This window comes from Enoplosus armatus, chromosome 18 (assembly GCF_043641665.1).
Source record: "Enoplosus armatus isolate fEnoArm2 chromosome 18, fEnoArm2.hap1, whole genome shotgun sequence".
Lineage (NCBI taxonomy): Eukaryota > Metazoa > Chordata > Actinopteri > Centrarchiformes > Enoplosidae > Enoplosus > Enoplosus armatus.
The window spans coordinates 19,713,861-19,729,143 of record NC_092197.1 but is presented as its reverse complement, the minus strand read 5'-3'; the positions used below and the strand labels follow the sequence as shown (position 1 = coordinate 19,729,143).

The 15,283-nt window shown below is 46.6% G+C and overlaps 2 protein-coding genes across 3 annotated transcripts; one reads left to right on the top strand and one right to left on the bottom strand.

Annotated features, from left to right (window-relative positions):
• The first annotated feature begins 1,823 nt into the window (after window positions 1–1,823).
• LOC139301055 (E3 ubiquitin-protein ligase MARCHF3-like) lies at window positions 1,824–5,240 on the top strand. Of its 2 annotated transcripts, none has more exons than XM_070924326.1 (5): window positions 1,824–1,943; window positions 2,936–3,183; window positions 3,430–3,634; window positions 3,725–3,934; window positions 4,477–5,240. In XM_070924326.1, exons 2-5 carry the CDS (start codon window positions 2,993–2,995, stop codon window positions 4,633–4,635), a joined length of 765 nt encoding a protein of 254 aa, XP_070780427.1. In that variant the 5' UTR covers window positions 1,824–1,943; window positions 2,936–2,992; the 3' UTR covers window positions 4,636–5,240. The 2 variants fall into 2 exon arrangements, with proteins under 2 accessions (XP_070780427.1, XP_070780426.1); XM_070924325.1 differs by having other exon boundaries at window positions 3,725–4,009.
• Window positions 5,241–5,802: 562 nt separating this feature from the next.
• Window positions 5,803–14,781, bottom strand: lmnb1 (lamin B1). The gene is made up of 11 exons (XM_070924324.1): window positions 14,415–14,781; window positions 11,512–11,668; window positions 11,043–11,168; window positions 10,347–10,517; window positions 9,725–9,850; window positions 8,838–9,058; window positions 8,517–8,745; window positions 8,301–8,405; window positions 7,142–7,261; window positions 6,878–6,985; window positions 5,803–6,775 (listed from the first exon to the last, which is right to left on the bottom strand). The coding sequence occupies exons 1-11, from the start codon at window positions 14,768–14,770 to the stop codon at window positions 6,740–6,742; spliced, it is 1,755 nt and encodes a 584-aa protein (XP_070780425.1). The 5' UTR covers window positions 14,771–14,781; the 3' UTR covers window positions 5,803–6,739.
• Window positions 14,782–15,283: the final 502 nt, after the last annotated feature.

Sequence of the window (15,283 nt, the reverse complement as noted above, 5' to 3'; positions counted from 1 at the left end):
GCAGAAAGCCTTGAAGGCAAACTTGTCGCCATGTGCTCAGAGCGAAACATGCAAACTCCGCGCTGACAGAACTTGGACTGAAAGCCACAGTCCTCTAAGAATGGTGTGTGTTCACAACCGCTGGCCTCAGAGGCATGTGTTGACTTTCAACGTTTGGATAAAGAGATGTTTCAAATTCCTGTGGCAGGAAAGTTGGCCACTGAATATGAGCGCTTTGCGACTGTGCTGCCACAGGAGGCGGTAGATTCCAAGGGATTGTGTTATAGCTCCCCCTTCTGTTCAGCTGAAAAACTACAAAAATATTACAACCGGTGGAGCACGTTTGATTTAAGTGTAAAACAAACTTGAAATGAGTGCCTCAATGTATCTTTTATGATGCTGTTTGTTTTTGTTTTTTTAACTAATCTGTTGATATTTGTGTGAGATTTCCATTAATATGTCCATACTTACGTACTGAGTTAGATAACATTTTAAATTAATTTTACCTGAGATGGAATGTGTTTATGTAATGAGTTAGTAACATAACCAGCAGCAGCCTGGCAGTCTAGGCCTATAGCGTAGAGTTCACCTGAGCCAGCCCTAACTGTAAGCTTTATCAAAGAGGAAAGCTTTTAAGCTTTCTCTTAAATGTGGGGAGGGTGTCTGCCTCCTGAATCCAAACTGGGAGCCAGTTCCACAGGAGAGGAGCTTGATAGCTGAAGGCTCTGGCTCCCATTCCTACTTTTGGAGACTCTAGGAACCACTCGTGCTCTAGTGGGGTAATAGGTTACTATGAGCTCTTTAAGATATAGTAGGGCCTGTTAGCACTTACAATATCATAGCATCCAACACTCACCATTGACTTCACACACACCATAGTTGATCATGTAAAACATGATGTGATTGGCTGGGAGGAACCAGTAGACGGGAGATGTGTTTCATTGTGTGCCCTGAAGTTAGCCTCATAGGCAAGGCCGCCCTCCAGGGCCCCCATTACGCTCTACCATTCAAATACTTACAGCTGGCTTAAAAATATAGAATTGATTTGGTAAGTGCATTCAATTACCATGTAATGAAAGAGTATAGTCATTTTACACAAATTTATACAGATGTGGGACAGGAGTGACAGGATATGGGGTGGCAATGCCAGCAAAAGCAATTGGAATAAACGGAAGAACATACAAAAGTGTAGGGAAAGTTTGAGGTCTTTCCATTCAAACAGCCGCCAAGATGTACTATATGAAGTCCTTCTGTCAGTCACTGCGATAGCGAAGCAGGGCGGTAAGGTAAAACTTCTGAGGAAAGAATTATAGAAATGCATATCGGTATCAGTAATGCAGAGGTCAAATGCGTGACCTGGGGAAAAAACAACCAAAAGGTGGGACAGAGTGTCAAAGTTGCTCCCGATGGAGGCCAGCACCTCGCCTGGCAACTCGGTCGCCATCGGTGTGTGAACGGGTGAATGAGACCTAATCTGTGAAGCGCTTTGGGAACCGTTTAGGTTGAAAAGCGCATTTCATTTACTGTTAGTTTTCTGTTTTTTTTTTTTTTTTACAGGATATGATGGATGAGGGTGCTCGGGTGACTGACACAGATAGGGATTTTATAGCAGGACTAGGTTGTAAAGCATGGAGGATACAAAGTATGCAGGTTAGGGTGTGTTTTTTTTTTGTTTTAGTTCTTTTTTTGAAGGGATTTAGTTTGTTTATCTATCGCCTGAGCCACACCGAGGAGCAGAAGGGGGCGGTAATGCACCGACAAGCTGGATGTCAACCGCCGCAGAAGAAGAAGAAGAAGCAGAAGAAGAAGAAGAAGAAGAGCGTCTGTCACACAGCACCAGACAGCTAAACCGAACAGCGCCTTTTTTTAGCTCATAACGGAAGTTCAGAGCGACTTGACAGCGGACTTGACTGCGCAGAGGAGACATTGCTGGCGGCACTGTGAATATAAGGCGTCGACTAAAGGTAAAAGTCTGTGGTACGTGGGGGGGGAAAAAAAAAACAAATAGAGGAAAGGCGTGGCTTCCTAGCTATAGAGCCACTGTAACGTTCACGGCCCCTGCTGCGTGTTGCCGTCAAAAACAGCGCGTTTCACCGCTTCGACACTCGGCGTGCCGCATGATATCACAGCTAGCTAAACGTCAAGCCGCCGCGTCGCTTCAGGCCGACACAGCATCACTTGTGGAACTGTTCTCCCGTGTCGGCTTGAGCTGATGCCAACACGTCGTCCGGTAGTGAGGGAATGTCACTTAGCTAGCTGGCTAGCTAACCTAGCAACATTCTCGAAGGCAGCCGTGCTCCGTAAACCGCGGCGTGAAGTTAGCCAGTGCGAGACATAGCTGACATCGCTGCAGAGACCGACCTCCCCAACTTGTTGGCTGGTCACAACCAGACCTGTGTGAGGGGGGGGGGGGTCACTGCCTTTATTGCTAGATATTAAAGCTGCTCCGATCAGTGTTTTATATAGGAACAGTGGATCAAATGACAGCCCTCCACCCCCCCTCCCCCCACCCCCTTTGCCTTTAAGCTCCGTTTTAGCACTTTGTTTTGGTGTCTCATCCACAGCAAACATCGTTAGCAACTAGCTGGTTAGCAACTAGCCGGTGAACAAACGCAGTGAGGCATTTGGTAGCAAAAGGGACCGATGTTTTCCTCAGGAGTAGAAACAGCGCTTAAAGGTGAGTGAATATTGGACTTTAATTCACCACTCACTACTAGAGCTTTCAACTGTCTCTTAACCGTCTTCATCAGAGGATGACGTCTTCATCAGAGGATGACGTCTCCCCTCAAGTGTCTTGTTTACGTCTTTCTTGACGACATAGTTCCTCATGTAGAAACTTTAGACTCAGTTTTATGGAGGTAACGTTCTCCGAGACATGTCCATCGACGGCCATTTGTCACAGATCTTCCTCCCTGTCGTCAGGTTTATGTGAATCGCTCCTCTCTTGTCCCCGTAGATGGGAGACGCCCAGTGAGACCCTGGTCTGTGTCCCAATGCTCCGCTGTCTGCCGCCATGACGGCCAACCGCTGCACGTTGTTGCCCGAGGTTTCGCCAAGGTTCTCCGACGGGCCCCCTCTCCCGGGTAAAACCATGGAGGAGTGCAGCGTGTCCGCCAGCGAGCCGCCTCATTACTACACACCGGTGTCCACCAAGCCGGACGTCCAGCTGGCGTCTCCAGGGTTGGACGCGTACAGCAAGCAGTGGTGGGTTATTGAACTGCACTGCATCACACTAGCTCCAGCTCCTCAGTGAGACCCGTTTTTTGTTACAGATTGTGTTTATTCCAGTGAAAGAATCCTGTGAGAAGTAGTTCAACAGAGAGTTCACAAGAGGTCATCATTTAGCAAACGATGACGATAGAGATGATGAGATGGTATATAAGCCATAAATTACATGAAACCAAAACAAACAAATCCAAAAGGACCTTCCGTCGTTCTCCTCTTCCTCAGTGCGGTGCCGGAGAACCCCATGTGTCGGATCTGTCATGACTGCGGAGCCCAGGGGGAGCTGCTGTCCCCCTGCGAGTGTTCCGGGACCCTGGCCACCATCCACCGCAGCTGTTTGGAACACTGGCTGTCCGCCTCAGGAACCAGCTTCTGCGAGCTCTGCCACTACCAGTTCACCGTGCAGAGGAAGTCCAGGTCGCTGCTTGAGGTACAGGGCGGCCAGGGAGGGGCTCAGTTCAGTGAATCACATTTCGACGTAGCGCCTGACTTGTGCTTTTAACTCTCGTTGGTGGTCTAGTGGCTGCAGAACCCGAGTCTTCGTCAGGAGAAGCGCACGCTGTTTGGCGACATGGTGTGCTTCCTGCTCATCACCCCTCTGGCCACCATCTCCGGCTGGCTCTGTCTTCGTGGTGCCATAGATCACCTTCACTTCTCCAGCCGACTGGAGGCTGTGGGGCTCATTGCACTGACTGTTGCCCTCTTCACCATTTACCTCTTCTGGACCCTGGTCAGTATGCTGAGGCGTATGGGTGTGGATGTTGTGCGACGTTTAGAACAGCCGTACTTCCGTGAGCCTGTCCAGGTATATTTTGACCCATTGTTGACAATGGCAGAGGTTCTCAAAGACAGTTTGACGTGATAAGAACTACCTGAAAAACTACCTTTTTTTTTTTTTTTAGTTTGGCCCATGTCCCATCTGCTAACATAGAGGGGGGCGGGGCTTATGACCTATACTGCAGCCATCCACCAGGGGGGGGCGATCGAGACGTTTTGGCTTCACTTTCGGGGGGAGCTGTCATGTCATCCAACTTTTATATACAGTCTGTAGTCGCACCAAAAGAGGCACACAGCTATCCAGAAATGCAGGATCCTACATTTCCCATAATGCACAGCGTATGTGTAGCTGACATAATATTGACTTGGTAACTCTCCTCCGGAGCCACAGCTGACATTACATATCTGTTGTCACAGGCCGAGGAGTACTAAAACTGATATTTATGTGTGAAATAGATGCTGTGCCCATTTTGAGGTCCATTCTGTCTCCCCCAGGTGTCTCTCAGGTATCACTGTCGACTGTACAACGAGTGGCAACAGTCCAATCAGAGAGTGGTCCTCCTCCTCCCCAGGTCACACGGCGGAGCGTCAGCGCTGCACTCCTCACGAGGCTCACAGCGAGGCAAGCAGCCGCCCAAAGACTCCATAGTCTGAGACGAGCTCTCGTCGGGGGGGTGGAGGGGCGGACTCCGTTCGTCTCCGTTCGTCTCCGTTCGTCTCCCGCTCACTTCGCACTTTAAAAGCAACGTTCTGAGGTGTCCAGCTCGAGATGGTGTCACGCGTCCCAGCAGCACCATGTCCTCAAGACTCTTTGTGAACACGGCGGCGGACTGCCTCGCCTGGACTCGCTTTTGGTCGACTGCGGTCAACAGCGCCGCGCTCTCTCGATGAAAGGTTTTTACCCCACGAGGAAGACATTATGGGTCGAGCATCGCGTCCAGGAAGAGAAACTCTGTATTTCAGCATCACACGCTGCATGGATGAATACAAGCGATCACGTGGTTGATCTGAAGCTGGTCCCTGGTGTGAAACGTCAGGCACGGCCTTGAAGTCCTCTCCTGGTGTCGGATCATGCTGGTTCCAGTCAATCTGATGAAAGTCTATTAAGACGTTTTGGCACTTTGATTGATTGATTGATTGATAGGGACGCACTTAAAACCAAGGGCTATGTGTTTTTTTTTTAATTGAGATATTTGGTCTGTTTCCTGTGTGTGTGTGTGTGTTGATGTATAAAAATAAAAGACAAATGTTCAATACAATTAAGTCGATGTGGTTCATTTAATGATTATATGAAAGCATATCATATAATCAAAAGCGTATCAACATGATCTCAAATTCAAAAGCACAAATGAGGGACTTTTCAATGTTATATACATGCATTGAATTCATTTCTGTGAAGAAGACGGCTACATTTGAGGGCGATTTATTTCATGATATGGACATTAGAATTGTGTCAGTAAAATATATGAAATGTACTGAACTTGATATGCATTCATGTATAATGATAATGAAACTTCAGTGCAGAGTGATGGATACTTTGCACAAACTAGTTGAACTAGAAAACTGAAGCCACAAATTTATTTATTTTAAATTGTTTTTTCTCCTCAAAAGGAAACATCGTATTCGTTTCATATAACGATCATTGTGCGGAGAGATGATTCTGACTTCTTATCATTGAAAAGGATTTGATCGTCTTTCATAATAATTACTAACTTGGGTTTATGTTTTAGTAACATATCTGTTTCTTCCCGTCTTCTACATGGTAATGTTGGAATGATGCATGGGGTGAAAAAAAAAAAAGGGAAAAAAGTACAACACAAGTACAAGAAAACAACATTTAATCATTCAACTATGAAGATTACAGTCATAGCATGCAGAGTAACACACGGACACAAAAAGTACTTCAAAACACTTCAAATATCAAAGTTAAGAATACAATCAACACTTCTTAATTAGTGGTGCGCCGCTTATTCAAAGTCAGCGGAGAGGGTTTGCTGCATGGCACCCCCCCCCCCCTCGTAGAATGAGATTACATCTGTATTTGTTTTTTTTTGTAGTGTCCCCGGGTCAGATCCTTTTTTTTCCCCCCATGCAGCCACGAGGAGAGGCCAAAACAACGGTTTCAAATGTTACACGCGGGGGGGGGGGGGGGGCTTCCTTATGAATACAATCAAGGTATCTTAAAATGTCTTTCTGCAGATACTAGAGGAATGCCACTGAACAGAGCTTTCCACGTCGTGTAAATTCAGACATTTTGTCCAGTCACGGTCCAGATTGACTGGAGGAAGAAATTCATTACGTTCACTCCTGCTACTGCAGAGCTTTTAGTGTATTTCAGCGCTTTTCTTTATTTATTTATTTATTTTAAAATCATACAGTAGGTTTTTAGCAAGTTGAAAAACTGATAAAATATAAAAAAAATTAAAATCTATTTAAAAAAAAAAAAAAAAAAAATGACATAGCACACGACTTATTTCCTTAAAGAGACAGCCCATCCTTGAGTTTAACTACTTGTTGCATGGTTTAAAAAAAACAACAAAAAAAAAAACTGTTCTGAACTACAAAATACAAACTTTGTTCAATAACCATATTATTTTGGTTTTGCATTTTCTTTATGAGAAATAAAAATTCACCATTTTTATTGAAATACACTACAAAAAGATAGAAAAATAGTTCTAGTATTACAGTTGGCAGCAGACTGGCTGGGCTCAGAGGAGGAGGTGGCTGGTTTGGTGCGTTGGTGGTGGTGGTGGTGGGATCACATGATGGAGCAGCCTCTCTTGGCGGGCTCCCCCTGTACAGAAACCATTTTTAAAAAAAAAAAAAAAAGAACACACACACACATATATGTCCACCGGTAGAGGTTTGAAAATGTGTGTGTGTGTGGTGGTCTCACCTGCTGGTGTAAGAGATCTTCTTCGGTGGCCTCCACTCCATTATCGTCATCTTCCTCGTCCTGCTCTTCTACTGCCGTGGTGTATGTCGTGGTTCTCTTTGCCACCTCCTGGGACACACACACACACACCTCTCAGCGTCAACTTGTGCAACAACACAACAAGATATAGGTGTGGTTGGGCGACTGCCACACACTAGCCTAGATATAGGTGGCGAGAGCAAATCAATAGCACACAGATGGAGGACGGAGGACGGATGGTCTCACCTCTCCCTGAGGGTTGATCAGCACCACGTGGACGTCCTCCCCTGAACCCCAGGAGGACTGGTTCTTCCACACCAGGTCGGTGGGGGGCTTGGAGCTCACGCCAGCATCGGACGCCCAAACCTGCACACAGCCACGGAAGGGTTCAGAGGTTGTCCTCGTATTCAACACAGCACTCACACCCACGACTGAGAACATGCCCAACTGAAACTGACTTGAGGCCGCTGCATCAGAGCCAAAAGTAGCACATTTTAAAATTCATTTATTTTAGCAGCAATCAGATTAAAAAAAAAAAAAAAAAAAAGGAATTCTGATACTTGCTCTACATAAATGCTCGATATCTGAACCAATAATGGGCCACACTGACGATGTGAAATACACTGTATTTAAAGTGGATCGGTCACGTCATGGCCGATACCTCCATCATCTCCATAGCCAGCACTGGCTTTCTAGGTAATGTCTCCATTTCTACAAACACGAGCCCTTTTCAGACATGATCGCCATCATTTACCTGTTGTGGTGATGGCTTTCTGTCGCTCGGACCAGAAGGCGAGACAGACGTTTCCTTGCGGCTTCATTCAGACCTGGCGGCACATTTAGCAGAAAGAGCTGCCGCGCGCGCCTGCGATACATTCGGCAGCCAAAGCCTTAATTCAACTCCTGCTTCTCGCGGCAAATCTTCAGATTTCGTCATTTAACGTCATCAGCTCACAGGCTGTATGTGAAAGCATGTTGCTGGCTATTCGTTTTCGTCCACGCTGTTGGCATGAAAATGGTAAATATCGAGTGCGACGCTCTGATGGCGACTTAAAAAAAACTCTCCTGCGACAGCCGCACCGCAAGGAGAAGATTGTTTTTATAGACTGATCTTGGGAACATTTAATTTATTTTAGTTTATTTAAACTGATGACTTTTACTCTCTTTGTGCATACGGGATGAAGATTGAAATAAGACATCTTAAAAGGTCAAGACGCACTTTTCTCTCTCTGCTGCCTTTATGGTAATCTGACGGCATTCAATTCATCCGTTCCTGTGCTGTGTGGAAAGCGGATGTCAAAATAATGAACCACCCAAACCACATAGAGGCTTGAGAGAAGAGGAACTATTTCTGATATTATATATGAGATTAGACTTTTTCCTTCCTTAAAAGACAGACTCTTACCATGACTTTCTGGCCAACCTTCAGGACGTATTTGGGTGTGAACTTGTAGGTAGCTGTAGCATTTCCAATCGTCTTCACCATCTCATAACCCACCATGGCCTGGTCCTGAGACAGACAATCGTTGACACAATAAAGTAATCCGTCCAATATATAACGGTTATGTACGTATCGAAATAAAAACATTTCCACGTAGACCTTAAGACGACAGGCGCTCACCTCGTCTCCGCCGTTTTGGAGGCAGATGAACTTGCCGTCGGTGTCGATCTCGTCGATGCAAATGGGTCCTGTGGCCGAGGCGGAGTGGGTGACGGACACCGAGCTGCTGGCCTCCTGCTCCTCCACGTCAACGCGCTTCCTCTTCCCCTGCCTGGTCCGCACGCTGTGGCTGCTGGATGAGGCTCGAGACACGGTGACGCGGGAGGAAGGACTGGGAGACAGCTTCAGTCTGTCGGGGGGGGAGGGGGGTTCCCACAGTTAGGTGCGTCTAAAATGGGAGTAGCGATTCTAACCAAAGCCATCACTTTTCTGGGTCCTCACCTTTCTTCTTCCCCCTCCAGAAGTTTGCGGTAGGCGCTGATCTCCATGTCCAGGGCCAGCTTAACGTCCAGCAGCTGTTCGTACTCGTTCAGCTGCTGCTGCATCTTGGCCCGGACCTCGGCCAGCTCGCGGTCTTTTTCTGCCAGCAGCTTGCGGCTCGCGTCTTTCTCCTGGTCCAGCGCCCCCTCCAGCTCCATTATACGATCGCGCCAACCGCGAGTCTGGACGTACACAAGGAGGTCGGAGGTGAGTTCTTCTTTAACTTCTCATTTATGAGTAAATCATTCTTTGTCAGTCAGTTATTGAAGGAAACAATATACACATAAAGCTGAATCCAGAGATGTGAAAATGATGCTTTGGACTGTTTATGAGAATAATAGACCTTTGTACAAAAAGGTGGACAGATTGAACATTTAATATCCAGGAATCCACATTATAGACCCTACCAATGACTGTCCATGGCCATAACTTAGCACACTGACCACAGATGGTCCAACCATGTACTGGGTTTAGACCTTTAGTCTTGTTTTTCTGCATAGTCTGTTCGGAAAGGTTGGGCAGTGTACAGACTGACATCGTCTGCAAAAAAACACAACTTTTTGCCTCAATGCAGCGTGATGGACTGCATGCGCGCATTCCCAGTAGATTACTTTGTAACGGGAACGCTGTATTTCTAACGTTAACCTCGCAATCATTCTGGTTCAACATTAAGACAAAATCAATGCCGCTGTGGTTACTTTACAGAGTAACTCAAAGTGGACTTCAACACAGCTACCTGTGGCTCTCTCGTTTTACCTGTTCTAGAACAGGTAAAATATTAGATTCAGCATTGACATTAAGGACACCAATTCTAATTCTGTCAAAAAACAAAAAACTTAAATGTCCACCTCCTTCTGCAGTCCTGCCAGCTGGGCGCTGAGGCTCTCGATCCTCAGGCTGGACTCTTGGAGCTCCTCTCGGGCCATGCTCGCCGATGCTCCGTTCATCTCAGACAGCCGACGCAGGTCCTCCAGCTGGAGGCAAAACGCACAGATGGTGAGAGTCGGCGACAACAACGCAGTTTCATCACACCGTGAAAGAGGAAGTGAGCAGCGTCGGGGACTTCCTGACACTCAGAAGTCAGCTAGTCAAGTGTTGCTCGGCATGTTGGCTTTCTTACACGTTACTTATAGTTTCACTTGATTGTCAAAAGAAAAATCTTTATGTTAAAATGCTAACCTGGTTTGTCAACATACTACAGAAAGCATATACACGTATCAGCAAGTTCAATTTAAGACTTTTAATGCCACAGTTTAATCCAATTTAAGGCCAATTTTGCAATAAAAATATCAAATGAGTAAATACATACATTTTAGTTAGGCAAAATGACAATACCTGGTTGATTTATGATTTGAGAACATTTGTGGAAATTTTCACATGGAATGGATTATCATGTGAACGGAGAAAGTGTACTGGGACAGAGTGTGTGTGTGTGTGTGTGTGTGTGTGTGTGTGTGTGTGTGTTCATACTTTGGTCAGGTAGGTGCTCTCCATGTTGTCCTTGTACATCTTGATCTGCTCCTCGTTCTGGGCCCTCATGTCGACCAGGGCCTGAGTCAGTTTATATTCGTACTCCTCCTTCCGTCCGGAGTCCACCTCCACCAGTCGGGTCTCGTACCGCTGCCGGGCCTCCTTCACTTCCTGCAGCACAGCACAGCACTCATTAGTCTCAGGTTTGATCCTGTCCTGATTGACTCTGGTTGTGTGAAGTGATTAATCGGTTTAATAAATACAATTATTAAAAACACACTCAATCATTAGTTGCAGCCCGACTGAAAACTCGACTTTAGACCGGCATTTCCAAAAGTCTCATAGGAGGCCCAGTCAGCTCAATTTCTAATGTTAACGCCTGGTGATATTCTAGATTTCTCTTACTGTCGGTTAATCTCATGTGCAGAGCCAAACCAAAAATGGATGAAAGTAACAGAACGTCAAAATTTGAATTTTGAATTTCTCCATCTTTCATACAAACATGTTGATGGAAAATGGTGGGATCTTTGATTCCGGTTTGTCAGCGGAATTATTGTGTTTATTATTATTTATTATTGTGTATTGTGTTCTTGTGGGTTCACGATATTCTGTGTTCTGTTGTACTGGCGTCATTGTATCATATGCCTTAACATCAGTGTCAGAACCTTGTCTACCGTGGCTTAATAAAAGCCTCACCTCCTTGTGCATGCTCTTCCGGAAGTCCATGTCCTCGGTCAGACTCTGGCAGCGGTTTTCCAAGTCGATGCGCAGGAGCATCTCATCTGCAAGGTGCTTCTTGGCCTGAGCGAGACCTGTATCCAGCTGACAACACAGAAAGAATAAAAACATCAATAGGGAGTGCCTTGGAATAAAAAATAAATAAATCCATAAATAAATATTTTGTTTTCAGTAAGTAATGGATCTCTCTGCATCACTCCATTAACTTTCAATGGAACTAAGGGTGTAACGGTACATTTATTGTCTTATTGACAATATACTAGTATTTCAGTGCCTTAACCAATTGATGTTACAATGAGCCACTGTTGCATGTTTATATTTTTCTAAATAAATGGCCTTGGCCCTTAAAACCAAGGTACATACTGAAGCATGAATTTTGTGTGCCGTTACACCCCCGTTACATAGTCATGTTACAGCAGTGCCGTACCTCCTGCAGCTGTTCTTGCAGGTCGGTCAGTGTGGCCTCCAGGCCTCTCTTCTCAGATAGCGCGGTAGCCAGCATGGCCTCCTTGGAGTTCAGCTGGGCCTCCAAGTCCTTCAGCCGAGCCTGGGCTCCGGCTGCCTCGGAGTCCTTCTTGTTGTAGCTGGAAGGGGAGGACGAGGCATGGTGAGTGACGGTGGTGACTGCTGGTTTGAGTTAAAACCCAAACACTATCATAGAGTTCCTCCTGTGTATCCTAATACGGGTCTGACACGTGTTGGACCCAAAACTACAGCTCGCCTTTAGCTTGCTGTCCCTTTGTCTGCACCGTTACTAAACCACGTGTGCTCCATTTATCAATACTGCGACTCCCGATTTACATGGCAGGCCCATGCAACAAAATATACATTCATTTGCCACTGTATTAGGTCCAGTTTAGAATAAACAGCATCCTCTCGTGGCCACAACAGCTCAGTACAGAAGAGAAAAAAATGGGGTGAAACAGAGGAGCTCCTAATTTGAAGAACTTCTTACTTTTGTCATGATTGCACTGCAAACACATTTTTTTCTTCTTTTTTTTTTTCTAAAATCAGATTCCTCCTGTTTCGATTATTCAAAATAAACGCATTTTAATTCCTGATTATATTCCGTTAACAGATGTAGACGAGAGCCGCATATTTCACTTTCAAAAACACGTTGGACATCCGTTTCCCAGCTCTGAGCCTGGGTTAACTAAGTCAACAGTGAGGGAGGTGGTCTGCTGGAGGAGCTCTTGGAGACAGGGGCCAGTTATTTTCTCATGGCGTGCCTCTCAGTTACGGTGGGCGGGGGCTGCTGCTTAAGTGGACGCACTATGAGTGGAATGTACTGTGGTATGTCCGCTTTCTCACATTTTACTGCGAAACATTAGCTGGGAGGCGAGACCCACTGACCCAACGGCCGCTCGCATCAACATTCTCAGGCAGCATACTCAAAAACCAGCTCTTCCAGTTAAGCTTGTTGTTTCCTAAAAATAAAATAGTCCAGAAAATATTTTGGAAGGTAAGTAGGTATTATGGGTATAACACTTGAATATAAACCAGAGGCTTTTACCACAAGCACATTAAGAAGGCAGTTAAAGGGAGTCCTAAAGGCGGTATGACACAGTGGTTCCTCCAGGTCACAGTAAACGTTGACTACCAAAACATGTTGTTTGCACTTGCAGACCCAATGTTCTATCATCTCACCTACAAGAAACCCATCAGATGGCCCCCTGCGCGTGACGAGGCGGATACAAGGATGCTACGCCATGCTGCGAGAATATATTTAAAAAAAAAAAAAAAGATCACCACCCTGCACACTGTGGACACAGATGTTGTGGACCTAGCCAGTGTGTCAGAGCTGCACCGGCAGCCAATTCAACATCGAGCCAGCTCGCCTGTGAACAAAGAAAGGAAGAGGAGTGGGGCAATTTTTCCAAAATGAATGACTACAGTGTTATCGTCTGCATATCTTTTGTATTTCCTGTGGTACCAAAAATGTACCCAACCACTACCCCAAAAACCGGGGAGGTATCCACCAAAACCATGGAGTTTGTGTACCGTTCTACCGCTACTGCACACCAATAGCAAGCTGAATCTGTTCCAGGGATGCCACATAGGGTGCCCCGTCACCTCTACTAAACAAATACTCCTCAATCCACTTCCAGCATCACACTCCAGATACAAGACACGTGTTAAAAAAAACCCCCCGAAAGAAATAAAGTGGACTAATGTGTCGTGTCAGCTGGCCACGCGGACTCAAACAGGCTGTCAGTGCCACCTGTGTTCTGCGGTCAGAGGGCTTGACCACACACACAGTACTTCCTCTGTTCAAGAACACACACACACACACACACACACACACACACACACACACACACACACACACACACACAACAGCACCACCACGCCGGACTCCTCAGACCGAGCGGCAGTTGTGAGTAGTTCTGTGTGTGTGTGTGTGTCTGGAATGCAGCACACTCCATTCACGGAGTGCTGCAACATTTCTCCATCCAGTGGGATTTCACAAACTGGTGAAATTGATGTAGTCTCAACGCAACACTGCTTGGTGTTCCTTTTCTAACATCTCACTGCACAGTTGATCCAACCGACGGGCATTTCATCCCTGAACATTGAGCTGAGTCGCCACACTTTCAGGGAGGAAACCCTCCATCTATTACTACATCCGTCTGTTGGTGCACTTCAGGCGAGCAGCTGCGAGTGAGAGTCGCTGCTGGGAAGTCCTGTCAGATATATGGGAATAACACGCAAAACACACTCCGCGTCCATGTTTGTGGACACACAGAAATGACTACAAAACCCAGTATTCAATCAATACAATAATGGATGGTAAAATGAGATCTGGTGCGTATTTCCTCCCAGCTACACAGTAATTCTGTGTACCACTTCAAATCAGAAAAGACGACCAAAATACTAACAAATTATATAGTAATTAGACAAAGTAAAAGCCGGGTTGCCAGTTATTGTCTTTCAGCAACACAGACAAAGAGGGGCGGGTAACGGCCACTGTCAATCATTTCAAAATGTTGTCTTTGTTATGGGGGGGGGGGGTTAGCATTTTTTTTTTTAAAAAAGGGATATATGTCAAATACAAGAGCGTCTTCTAACAAGCCACAAAACGAACTGAAGGATAGTAAAATCCCGAAGTATGTTTTTATAGGCCGCGTTTGAATGACGCTCCCACCAGACGAGAAAGCGTAACCCCCCCCCCCGCCCCCCCGCGCGCGCCCTACACGGACTTGCGTGCGTAGTGCTGTAAAAGTGGCTCGAAAATCAAAGTCAGCACTTAGCCTTTAGCTAGTCGCCCCGCTGTCCTCCGTGCCCCCTCGCTGGACGGTGTAACGTGATTAAAGTGTTAGCGAGGCTTACTTCTGGAGGAGCTGCTCGTGCTCGGATTTGATCTTTCCCAGCTCAATCTGCAGCCAGGCCCGCTCCTTGGAGGAGTCGTCCAAACACCTCCTGGCGTCGGCTAGCTCCGTCTCATACAGGGCTTTCAGCCCGCATACCTCCCGGCTCCGCACTTCTTCCTTCTCGCTGATTTGCAGGTGGAGCACGTCGTTCTCGGACTCCAAACTGCGGACTTTGTCGATGTAAACGGCCAGGCGGTCGTTGAGGTCCCTGAGCTGTTGTTTCTCCTGCAGTCTGCTTATCCTGGTCGGGCTCAGCGGCGTGCCGCTGCCGCACGTGCTTCTCTGGCCGGTCGGAGTCGCAGTCGCGGTCGCCATTGTGGGAGAGTAGCTAAATAACTCGTGCGAAAGACGGTAACCAAACCGAACCAAGGTACCGCTTGTGCAAGAGTAACGGTTTAGATTTTAAGAGCTCGACGACAGCAACAACAACAACAACCGGCACTTCCGAAAACTGTCCGGGAAGTATATCCTGTCTTTTCTTAACCGAATGAAAGAGGGGTTTGGCTTCCTAATATGGCGGCTCATTGAAAATTTTACGTTGTGTACCGCCAGCCAATGGCGTAGCGCGACGCAATGCGTTCTTTCAACTTTTAACTTTTGGGTTCACTTGCTGGCGCAACCGACGTGTGCCGAAATTCCCGAGGAGCAGGCGGAGTCCATTTCTATTTAGCGGCTAAAACCCTTCTTTTGTACAGTGAATGGCTCTAACCCCGTTTGTTGAATCCGGGCGTCGCGGTGTCAATAACAAGCACTACCTGATTTTCCCGACAATGACCGAACCCGAAGACACTCCACCGTGTCGCGGCTCCACGCAGCGGCGGCTGTGCT